Source organism: Geotrypetes seraphini, chromosome 16 (assembly GCF_902459505.1).
Source record: "Geotrypetes seraphini chromosome 16, aGeoSer1.1, whole genome shotgun sequence".
NCBI lineage: Eukaryota > Metazoa > Chordata > Amphibia > Gymnophiona > Dermophiidae > Geotrypetes > Geotrypetes seraphini.
The window spans coordinates 42,205,182-42,217,366 of NC_047099.1; the positions used below are offsets into that span (position 1 = coordinate 42,205,182).

Consider the following 12,185-nt stretch of genomic DNA (forward strand, 5'->3'; position numbering starts at 1 on the left):
CCTAGTGCTTCTTTTTCTATTTGAAAATAGCTCTCCCGTGTATCATTAGTTCCCTCATATCTCTTAATGTGGGTACATCTAGCATACGCCATTGCTGACCTAATGTCAATCTGGCAGTTATGAATGCCAAGTCGGAAAGTTTAGATTGAGAGGATGTTCAACCTTCTATTCTTACTCTCAACAGTGCCCTTTAAGTGGAGTCTGAATTAATCTACTCACATAGTCAAATACTTGTTCCCAAAACCTCTGTACCTTATGACATTCCCACCACATCCTTTCCAGCAGGTAGCATCATTCTGCTTGATACATTTACTAATTAAAACCGGAGTAGAATACCAATGTGTTTAATAATATTTTCCACCAAAGCTGTCTGAAAAAGATGTGATACAATTACCCCCATTCGTCTATGGACCATTCTTTCCCCAGGTCTTTTTCCCATGCTTTCATGTATGAAATTTTGATTGCTTTATCTTTATTTATAATTTTATATAACCAGGAAATACACCCTTTTTCAAATTCAGATTTCTTTAAAACTCCATTACTCTTCCCCTTATATGTCAATATTACATTACATTAGGGACTTCTATTCCGCCATTACCTTTGTATGTAATATGTAATTTTTTGTCTGTAAATAAGGGAAAAGATCTCTCGCCTCTAGTTGATATTAACCCTGAATGTCTATAAAAGCTTTTACCTCCCCTTCCTTAATTAGTTGGCCAAAATTTCATAAGGAAGAGTTGCAGGAGCTCATTCTTCAGGTGTATTCATTTTTATCCATTGAAGAGGAAGCTAAAGGACCCCCCTCAGCATGTGGTGGACCCTCTACTTAAAGGGAGCCGGACAGCATCCCGCTCTTTCCCCATACATCAGGATATTCAGGATGTAGTGCATTTTCAATAGAAAGTTCCAGATGTGCTCTTTCACTTGGCGTGATCCATGGCCAGACTCTACCCCTTTCCAGATGGGGATAGAGAAACCTTTAATCTAATCTAAAGCTTAAGTTTATATACCGCATCATCTCCTGTGGTTGATGTGGTGGTCTCGGCGATTGCATATACATACTGTGCCGGTGGAAGGCGGCTCGGCCCTGAGAGATTCTCAGGACTGTAAAATGGAGGTTCTACTTAAACTAAGTTTTGATGTGACTGCCCTTGCTGTCCAGGCGGTAATTTGTGGCAATCTGGTAGCCAAGCTTGTTTCCAGTGGTCTGCGAAAGTTTTTGACTGCGAAATGGCTGTCGAGAAGTTGCTAAGATTGAGTTGGGTGCTTCCTATATCTCTGATGTATGCCTCAGCCAAGTCCATGACTCTCGGTGTAGTGACCCGCCATACCCTGTGGCTTCAGAGTTAGTTGGCAGATGTGGCATCTAAGGCTAAACTCAATGAGTTTCCCTTTCAGGGCTCCTTTCTCTTCAGGGAGGAGTTAGATAAGCTGGTTCAGGCCTTGACTGACTCTCTTAAAGTGCCTCGTTACTGAAGGATCGACCTCGCCAGGTTTCGCAAGGTGGTGCTGGCCGGGATGCAACCTCTTTTTCCTTCCAGAGGACATTTCTTCCAACTCATGCAGTCTTTTTGGGAAGCCTGCCAAGGGGGATCACGACTCCTCAGGAGGCTTCTCCATTGCCCCTCGGCCCAATGACTCGTTGTGAGTCTTTCCTCTGATTCTAGTCAGAGTTAGATTGCGGGAGTTTTTACCGGGGATGGGCTGAGACCACAATGGATCAGTGGGGCCCTAGAGGTGATTTGGGATGGTTATGACCTTTGCCAAATTGTTTCCTTTCCTTGTAAGGCAACTTGGAAGAGGAGGGCTTTTCAGCAGACACTACTTAGGTTGCTGGACTTCAAAGCGGTAGTCCCAGTACCTCCTCAGGAGTTTCGCACTGGCAGGTACTCCATTTATTTCTTGGTGCCCAAGAAAGAGGGGTCTTTTTGGCCCATTTTGGATCTCAAAGGTGTCAATAGAGCACTTCGGGTTCTGTCTTTTTGTATGGAAACCCTGAAGTCCATAATTCTTGCTATTCAACCTGGGGAATTTCTGACTTCTCTCAATCTGATAGAGGCCTTGATCTGCATGTTCCCATTCGGGCCTCCCATCAGCGGTTCTTTCGCTTTGCAATTTTGGGAGACCATTATCAGTATTGTGCACTTCTCTTTGGTCTAGCTATGGCACCACGCACCTTCACCAACATGGTTGTGGCAGCGGCCTTGCACGAGGGCATTCTGATGCATCCCTATCTGGAAGATTAGTTGATTCGAGCAGTCATTGCAAGGAAGTTCCTGGGTTGTGGAGTTTCTGCAGTTCATGGGTTGGGTAGTCAACCTGTCCAAAAGCCAGTTGACTCCATCTCAGCGTTCTTTTCGACACCAGCTTGGGGAGAGTTTTCGTTCCAGAGGCCAGGGTGTGCAAATTGCAGAAGCAAATTCGCTCTCTGATGGATTGCCGATATTGGATGACATCACCCACTATCCTGGCTCCATTCCTTCGCTGTCCATGAATAACTCTCTTGACAGGTAAGTCTTATTACATGTACTCATAGATAGCTTTTAATTTTTTTTAAGGAAAACAGCAATGCTTATCAGGTTTAGAAGTGGGTGTACATTTCATGAACTTTTAGTATAACAGGGCAAGAGACTGTTTAGTTTTTTTGTTGAGTGCTAATCTGCCCAGTATAGTACAAAAAATGAAATAAAACCACGCTGTACTTGGAAGTAACCTAGGGTACTACTGCTCCAGATTCGCCACCATTCATTTATCCGTTCTTTTCTGCAACTTAGTGAACAAGATTACAGAGCGAGGCCTGAAAGGTTTTGTAGTAACACTGGAGAGCCAAAGCGATGCACTGAAAAATCTACGGGCGACACATGGTTGTACAGGCCTTCTACGGCTGTCTCTAGGGGTGAGTGTGGCCTGCAACAGAATTTACTGGGCAAAAGGAATGTGGCAGGAGGGAGACCCAACCCCAAAGTAGAAACCCTGGTCTGCATTTGTTTTTCAGCAGCAGGGTGGTGTAATGGCTGAGTGATGTAGGGGGGGGGGAGAAAGAGTATGGTATCCTCAAATTTCACCCCTTCCTTAAACTTCCCCTCTTAGCTTCCACTATGCATCTAACCCTAAATTGTAACTTAAACCGTAACCCTAATTCGAAACCTAGCCTCTCTATGTATCTAACCCTAAAATTGTAACTTCCTGGAAATGTCCAGCCATCTTCAATTGTAATCCGCTTAGAACTGCAAGGTACAGGCAGAATAGAAGTTTCTAATGCAATGCTGGATTTGATCAACATAGAAACCCACCAGTGATCCTGAAATATCACCAATGATGTTGAAATGACTAGGAAAAAAGGGGAATGGTTTAACGATGCTGAAGATAAGTGATTCTTCCCTTGACATGAACCTCTGCCCACTTACATTTCAGAGAAACAACTTTTCCCTTGACAACCCAAACTTCCAGAAGATCCAGGAGGTGATGGTGGTCCGGGATCCCATGCTGAAGGTATCTGCAAAGGACTGGTTTGGATTGCATTGGATTTAAGAAGCTTCATACTTACATTAGTGCTAAGTGCTATACAATTCTAGCAAGACAAACTCCCACCCAGCTCTTCTTGCCATTACAAGACTTTTTTTTTAGGAATGTTCCATGAATGGCAAAGCTGGACTTACAAGAAACTAAGGAAAAACGCTAGTGGCCAAGGTTGAAAGTGGGTCTGCCACATTCTTGCTGGCTTTTTAGTTACCCTCCAGGTCACATTCTGTCTAGGCACATAGGGCTAGATTCACTAACCTGCCCGATCGACTCTGCAAACAAGAATATTCCAATGGGGGTGATCAGAGGCATGGATTGCAAGGTAAAGGTCCTGACGCATGTGCAGACCATCTTTTTTTCTTTTTACTGGCCCCGACTCACCTGCTCTCTGCTGTCCTTCCCTGCAGTGTGAGCCCGTGGTTGGGGCAGAGAGCAGGGTTTTAGCACAAGCGACTGATCCTCACTAGTTGCTAGTTTTTTTGATCGGACAGCCAGTCGGGGTGCCAGAAGAAGTTTTGTGAATCATGTCCTTCATGCTTTGCATGCATGGATTGGGTCAGAGAGAACTCGGATCACAAAGGGCTCAGTACACAATTGGTTTGCTTAGTGAATCTAGCCCTAAGTCTGTTTTCTGTTGTTCTTCTTGTCTATGTTGTTCTTCTTACAGATTTGCTATATTTAATCTGGCCACCACTATAATTCACCCTGAAAGCCAAATCTGGATTTATAAAGCCCCCTATTTTCAATCATGCCAGTTCCTTACTGAATGGTAAGATAAGGAGAAATTAGGTTCTTACCTGCTAATTTACTTTCTTTTAGCTTCTCCAGACCAGTAGAGGTTAACTTTACGAATGGGTATATATCTAATCATGACCAGCAGGTGGAGACTGAAAACAAAACTTTGGGACAGTATATACTATCCTCCCTTCTCTATTTCCCTCAGTCTGCCGAATAGCCAAGCAGAACCAAGAACTGGAAAACAGGAAGAAAACAATACTCCGAACAGGAGTAACAAATAACATACCCAAATGCTGTTGGAAAATGCAGAGGAGAAATACCCGAAGGAAAATGTCCCCACAGCTCGCCAGCTAAGCCAGCCGAGCCACAGCCGCTGTTCTTTAATTCTCCCCGGCCCTAGAAAAATACTAGAACCCGCAGCAAAAAACAAAAACTGCCCGCGAAAACAGCCCCAACAACAACAACAACAACAGACAGGGTGGGGACCTCTACTGGTCTGGAGAAGCTAAAAGAAAGTAAATTAGCAGGTAAGAACCTAATTTCTCCTTCTTTAGCACTCTCCAGACCAGTAGAGGTTAACTTTACGAATGGGACGTACCAAAGCAGTCCCTCTCACGGGCGGGACCCCCGAAGGGCCGATACCAGAACACGCTCACCGAACACCGCGTCCCGACGCGCCTGAACATCTACCCGATAATGTCTAACAAAAGAATACAAGGAGGACCAAACCGCAGCCTTACAAATATCCACCGGAGGCACGAGCGACGACTCAGCCCAAGAAGCCGCCTGACCCCGAGTGGAATGAGCCTTGAGAAACTCCGGAACAGGCTGCTGTTTCAGAAGATAAGCGGAAGCAATCGTCTCCTTGATCCAGCGCGCAATAGTAGCCTTAGAAGCGCCAGCTCCCCGACGAGGACCAGCCAGGAGGACAAAGAGATGATCGGACTTCCGGAATTCCTGGGTCCGCTGCACATCAGAGCGAAGGACCCGACCGACATCCAACTTGCGCAGCTGCCGTTGCTCAGAAGAGCCCTCCCGACCACCCAAGACCGGGAGAACCACCGATTGATTGACATGAAAAGGAGAAACAACCTTCGGCAGAAAGGAAGGAACAGGCCGCAAGACGACCCGCTCCCTAGACAACTCCAAGAAGGGAGCCCTACAAGAGAAAGCCTGCAGCTCAGAAATACGCCTAGCAGAAGTAATGGCCACCAAAAAGACCGCCTTCAAAGTAAGGTCCTTCAAAGAACAGTCGTCCAAGGGCTCGAAAGGCGGGCGCACCAAAACAGAGAGAACCAGATTAAGATCCCAAGAGGGAACCGAGGGCCGTAGGGGAGGCCTAAGCAACTTGGCCGCCCGCAGAAACCGAATCACATCAGGAAGAGCCGATAAACGCTGACCTGACACCAACCCTCGAAAGGTCGACAGGGCCGCAAGATGAACCCGGAGAGAAGACCAAGCCAGGCCTCTATCCAGGCCATCCTGCAAGAACTCTAGAATGTTAGGCAGAGAAGCGCGAAAAGAGGTCACTCCCCGCGCCCGACACCATTCCTCAAAGAGACGCCAAACCCGCACATAAGCCCGAGAGGTAGAAAGCCTCCGGGACCCCAACAGTGTAGCGATCACCTTGTCTGAATATCCCTTCTTGCTAAGGCGACCCCTTTCAAGAGCCACGCCGTAAGACAGAAGAGAGACGGGTCGAACAAGGGAATGGGACCCTGCATCAGAAGGTCGTCCGAGAGAGGCAGAGGAAGAGGAACCGCCACCAGGTGCCTCACCAGATCCGCATACCACGGACGTCGAGGCCAATCCGGAGCCACCAGCACCACCAAACCCGGATGGTGAACAATGCGAAGAAGCACTCTGCCCACCAGCGGCCAAGGAGGGAACACATACAACAGCCCCTCCGTTGGCCACGGCTGGACCAGAGCATCCAGACCCTCGGCCAGCCCTTCCCTGCGACGACTGAAGAAGCGGGGCACTTTGGCGTTGCCACTCGTGGCCATCAGGTCCATCAGGGGCTGCCCCCAATCTTGCACTATCAACCGAAACGCTCCGGCGCCGAGAAACCACTCTCCTGGATCCAGGAAGTGACGACTGAGGAAGTCTGCCTGAACATTTTCTACCCCGGCTATATGAGAAGCCGAGAGGTCCAGAAGATGGGACTTCCGCCCAAACCATGAGCCGAGCCGCCTCCTGCGCCACAGGAGTGCTCTTGGTGCCCCCCTGACGATTGACATAAGCCACCGCCGTGGCATTGTCCGACAGGACTCTGACCGACTTGCCCAGCAAAAGGGAGTGGAAAGCTAACAGCGCCAGCCTGACCGCTCTGGTCTCCAACTCGTTGATCGACCAGGAGGCCTCCTCCGCGGACCAGGTGCCCCGAGCTGAGTGGCCCATAAACTGAGCCCCCCAACCGAGGAGACTCGCATCCGTAAGGAGCACCGTCCACTGCGGGAGATCCAGACCCACCCCCTGAACCAGGTGAGGGGTCCGGAGCCGCCAGCGCAGACTGCAGCGCGCCAAGCCTCGCAGGGGAACCGGAACATCCAAATCTTGCCTCCGGGGAGACCACCTCCGGAGCAGAGCATACTGAAGAGGACGCATGTGGGCCCGCGCCCACCTCACCACGTCCAGGGACGCCGCCATTGACCCCAGGACTTGGAGGAAATCTCGCGCCCGAGGACCCCGGGACGCCAAAAGCAGGCGAATCTGAGATTGCAATTTGCTCACCCGGGCCTCTGGAAGGAAGACCTTCCCCAAGGAGATGTCGAACATAACCCCAAGGCACTCCAGACGCTGAGCCGGGACCAACCGACTCTTGGAAAGGTTGACCACCCAGCCCAGCGACCGGAGAAACTCCACCACCCGAGCCGTAACCCGGGAGCTCTCCTGCAACGACTTTGCCCGAATCAACCAGTCGTCCAGGTAGGGGTGAACCAGGATGCCCACCGACCGCAAGGCTGCCGCGACGACCACCATTACCATGGTGAACGTCCGAGGAGCCGTGGCCAGACCAAAGGGAAGCGCACAGAACTGAAAGTGCCGCCCCAAGATCGCAAAGCGAAGGAAGTGCTGATGAGAGGCCCGAATTGGAACCTGCAAGTAGGCCTCCGTCAGATCGAGAGACGTAAGAAACTCCCCCGGCTGAACCGCCAGAATGACCGACCGCAGCGTTTCCATGCGGAAAGACGGAATCTTGAGAGCTCTGTTGACCCCTTTCAAATCCAGGATGGGCCGAAAGGTCCCCTCCTTTATGGCCACCACAAAGTAAATGGAGTACCTGCCGGTGCCCCACTCCGTAGGGGACACCGGCACCACTGCCTCGAGATCTAGCAAACGCTGAAGGGTCTGACGAAAAGCCTGCGTCTTCCATGGAGTCTGACATGGAGAAGCGAGGAAAAGGTCCGGCAGAGAGCGGGTAAACTCCAGAGCGTAACCGTCCCGCACCACCTCAAGGACCCACTGATCGGACGCGATCTCGGCCCATTTGGGGAAAAATTTGCGCAGCCGGGCCCCCACCGGAACCAAAGGGGGCGCCGGCAAGGAGTCATTGCGCAGGACGGGAAGCGGGGGAACCGGCGGAGGGATTCCCTGCCCCCCGACGGGCCCCCCGAAAGGGCTGCATGCGCTGGAAGAACCGACCCCGGGAAAAACCCTGAGCCGGGAAAGAAGCAGCCCCACGCCCCGGGCGATACTTGCGAAATTCCCGCAAACGCCCCCGGGCAGCCCCACACCTAGACGCAGGGCGGGCACGGTCCTCAGGCAGACGGGGCACCTTCGAGTCCGTCAGAGTCTGAATCAACTCATCTAATTCCTCTCCAAACAAAAAGACCCCCTAAAGGGAACTTTAGTAAACTTAGCTTTGGACGCAGAATCCGCCGCCCAAGCGCGCAGCCACAAAATACGCCGCGCGGCCATGCCATAGACTTAGCCGAAATCCGCACCAAGTCATAAAGAGCATCTGAGAGGAACGAGGCAGCCATCGCAATCTTCGCTACCTCCTGATCCACTAGAGACCAGTCATCAGACTCCCGATCCAGGACACGCTCAGCCCACCGAAACACGGCGCGAGCGACTAGCTCCCCACAAACAGCCGCCTGGACCCCAAAGGCAGAGACATCAAAATCATACTTAAGAAGAGTCTCTAACGCACGCGCCTCCGAGACCCTAAGAGCAGAACCGTCCATAACAGGCACGGTATGCCGCTTAGGAAGTGCCGAGACCACCGCGTTCCCCATTGGCGAAATTAAGGTAGCCCTACCTCCCTCCGGGACGGGATACCCAAGAGCCAAGGCGCACACCAAACGAAACTGCGCCCATAGGCCACTGCGCCAACACAAAATCCCGCAAATCCTGACGCACAGGAAAAGAGCGGGAACCAGGACAGACCCCCTGAAGCAGAGGGGCCCCCATACGCGGGGTCTCCGGCGGCGCCACTGCAAAAATGCAGCACCAAGGAGACCTGCTACACAGGTCTAAAAGCTCATCCCTCTGAATAAAAAAGCGCACCACGGACGCATCTGCTCTGGAAGACGGGAAACCCGCCGCCCCGCTGCCAACAGGCGTCCCCTCTAGAGGATCCTGGAAGCCCGCCAAAGCAGCCAGGTCCTCAACCAGGCCAACACGCTCCTCCGCCCACCAATTCGCAATCCAAGCCCCCCCGCGGGCGCTTGGATGAGGGAGGAGGAAGAGGGGACGCCAAACGAAAAGAGGGAGGCAAAGCCATAGGGGGCGCGGAGGGAAACCCCCCCCGAAACCCCCCAGGCGCACGTGGGACCCCCAAAAGTCCGCACAAAGAAAGAAAATAAATTGGGGGCAAAAAACCCCTGGGGGTCCCCAGGGACTCCCTGCCCCAGCAGGGGTCCATGCTGAAACCTGCCCCTGTGTTCGCCATACAGGGGGAAGGTCACCTGAGGTTGCAGACAAAATGGAGGGGCCAGACAAAGAAAATGGCGAAGTTCCCGCCAAAAATGCTCCCTCCATGGCCTGTAGCGGCTGAGAAGACTGAACAGTCTCAGCCGCTAAGACAGGCAAGTCGGCATCAGCTGTCAAAAAATCAGCTGAGAGGGAATCCTTCGGGGAATCCCTCCGTGGGCGGTTGTGGAAGACCGGGCTTCCCCACTGCTCCAAGCCGACTCGCGAGGCACCATCGGCGGGGAGCTCTGGGCGCCTGCAGCCGCTGCCGACGGAGCTCCACCACCTCACCGACCCAAACCGCCGAGTTCAGGCCGGCCGCGAGTGCCTCGCGGCTGGACTAAAATTGTGGCCTACTCCCCCGGAGAAGGGCACAATTGCTCCAGACGCGACCTAGCTATAAAAAAGTGCTGGTTACATGAAAAAATACAGTAAAATACAGTTTTCTTAAAGGGAAACAACCCTTCAGACCAGCACTACCTCAGGATTTTTTTTTTTTTTTTTTTTTACAGAACAGACTCCACAGGCTCTCGAAGCAATATTCCTTGCTTGACTTAGGGGGCAAGGCTTACTGCTGAGGCTCCTCTAAAAAAATGTGGGGAGGTGGAGGAAGTGGGGGGAGGGACCCCGCTCGTGACCCGCCGGGTTTGACACCCCCGAGGTCGGACGGACCCCCAAACAGGGCCCGACCAAGCTCCGTCCGGCCAAAAACAGGGACAATAAACCCCTAAACAAATTCCAACAGCCCTACCAAGAGAGATGGGTACAGATCACTCAACACCTGCTGGAGACTGAAAGAAGACTGGGGGAAATAGAGAAGGGAGGATAGTATATACTGTCCCAAAGTTTTGTTTTCAGTCTCCACCTGCTGGTCATGATTAGATATATACCCATTCGTAAAGTTAACCTCTACTGGTCTGGAGAGTGCTAAAGAAATGGTATTTTTGGTTTCAGGTCAGACTGTTAGAATATATATTTAAATTTTCTCCATTGTTCAATTGTAGAAAATAAAGACATATTGTTTTGCTTTTAAGCACGGTGTTCATTCCTTTTTCAGCTTAACATCCTAAGCAGGTGGGGGGCCTCCTCTCTGCCCTCACCCCCACCTCTATCTCTTTGCCCACGCAAGCAGCAACTCCAACCTGCTGCTCGCGCCACAGTCAGCTCTCCCTCTGTCGTCACTTCCAGGTCCCGTGGCTAGGATGTAACGTTTGAGGGAGACTCAACCCAGACAGCAATGCTGCTCGCACCGGGGTATGGAAGGGGGGGGGGGTGTGGCACTACTGAGCCTAAGTGTTAATTCTGCAGCTGAGAACAATGAGACGTAGCTCATCATTTTACCAAACTGGATTGTCAGATTTTCCCACCCCCTAGCCAGAAATTCTTTAAGACTGCAAAAGAGCTAGTGGTGACAGCCTTGTTTATTACAAGTTGGGGAGAAAACCCAAAGTAAATTATTTACAAAAACAAAAATGCACATACATACATATTTATATAAAATCCACCAAACAATTGTCCTTCCCCACCGCTAGGTACTAGTGCATTTGCTCGAGACGGCCTCCAAGTCTCTCTGCTGGGCAGTGGCTCTTCCTTCCTCAAGGGGGGGCAGACACCCCCATTCTCTGACAGCATGCTGACAAAGGGAGGGAGAGGGTGCAAAACATTGGATGCCTTTTTTGTCTTTTTAAATAGGTATATAACTATAGATATATTTATAGATATATTTTTTAATTTATTAAGCTAGCATGCGCCTTTTTTTCCCAAATTTCTCTCCCTTGCCTCCGAGTTCCAGTTTTTACTCCCATGTAGCCCTTGAGGTTGAGTTGTCTGTGCCTTGAAGTGCCTCCTCTACTCACTCGGCCCCTTAGTCCGTTCGTAAGGGAGGAACCAGATCACATTTCATTGCAGGTGAGAGGGAGAGGAGATGAAGCTCACAGTGAATCTGCTTGGTGTTAAAATACCTCCAGAAAAAGGTCACAGCCTGGGAGCTTCTTCGGGAGGGTCGGCGGGGCCTGGAGAGGACAAAGACACTGGCATCATGTTTGGAATGAAAAGGCATCCTGAAGATAACAACCAACATTAACTTTTAATCTTGTAACCAAGCAAAGTTTTATTTTTGAAATTAGATTGCAAGAATATACTATGTAAAGACAGGGCAGGATTAATTCTTCGAGGGCACACAAGTACATCTGTTTTCTTCTTCATTTCCACTTGCATTTCTTTCTTTTTTTATTCAAAACAAAGAATACCATACCACTGCAGTTTTTCTTCTATGCAACCCCCAAACATCTCTGACCAAATCCTCCTTCCTTCCCTTCTCACCTGCTTACTCAGGACTTTAACTCTGAATCCTTTCCATACATATATAAAAGTGTTCAAATATATTGTAAAGCAGTAATACTATCCGAAATATAAGTCTATGTTAATAACCAAGTTTACAACACCTCACTCTACATCAACCAACTGTAACCCATAAGTATGTATAAATAATCAAATCTGTAACTCCTCTAGTACGTTCCACTCCTTGTATGTTAACTTGTAACGAAACAACAAGGCAAGCAGTCCACCGAATAATCCAACATGAAACAAAAGAAGATCGGCAGAACATAAGGAGATTCAAATCAGGTTTATTCAAGGCGCTTCCAAAAACCATACCCGATGCATTTCACCAAACAAGGCTAGTCAACGCTAATAGAAAACCATGCCTTTCATACACATTGAACACAGATACACCCTCGCCCAGTATGGAATAAGTAATCACAAACTAAAAATAGAAATATGTAGATAAAGGTTAAACTGAACCGCCAAGAAGCCAAACTGCATACAGTGAAACACCACAGAAACAATGACACATAACCCCCTAATACTCTGCAAAATATAAATATAGCAGATGTAACTTTGAAAAAACTGACAAACAGTCACCACTTTACAAATTAACAAATAGAAATAAAACAAAAATTGAAAATAAGAATATACCATTAACTTTTAGAGGCCTGAGAAAGAGGGTT

General features: G+C 49.7%; 2 protein-coding genes across 13 annotated transcripts in view; one reads left to right on the top strand and one right to left on the bottom strand.

Annotated features, from left to right (window-relative positions):
* LOC117349909 (leucine-rich repeat-containing protein 71-like) overlaps nucleotides 1–4,403 on the top strand; it is a 37,148-nt gene extending 32,745 nt beyond the window's left edge. For 3 of the 5 annotated variants that reach the window (XM_033923623.1, XM_033923622.1, XM_033923624.1), the window contains exons 16-17: nucleotides 2,775–2,896; nucleotides 3,415–4,399. In XM_033923623.1, the coding sequence (XP_033779514.1) occupies nucleotides 2,775–2,896; nucleotides 3,415–3,531 (239 nt within the window). In that variant the 3' untranslated portion in view covers nucleotides 3,532–4,399. Of the gene's footprint in view, nucleotides 1–2,774; nucleotides 2,897–3,414 lie in introns of all 5 variants that reach the window. The other 2 variants (XM_033923621.1, XM_033923625.1) reach the window with 2 other exon arrangements.
* A 6,177-nt stretch (nucleotides 4,404–10,580) lies between these two features.
* ARHGEF11 (Rho guanine nucleotide exchange factor 11) overlaps nucleotides 10,581–12,185 on the bottom strand; it is a 107,542-nt gene continuing 105,937 nt past the window's right edge. For all 8 annotated transcript variants that reach the window (XM_033923603.1, XM_033923606.1, XM_033923607.1 and 5 more), the window contains one exon: nucleotides 10,581–11,189. In XM_033923603.1, coding sequence (XP_033779494.1) covers nucleotides 11,152–11,189 — 38 coding nt within the window. In that variant the 3' untranslated portion in view covers nucleotides 10,581–11,151. The remainder of the gene's footprint in view (nucleotides 11,190–12,185) is intronic.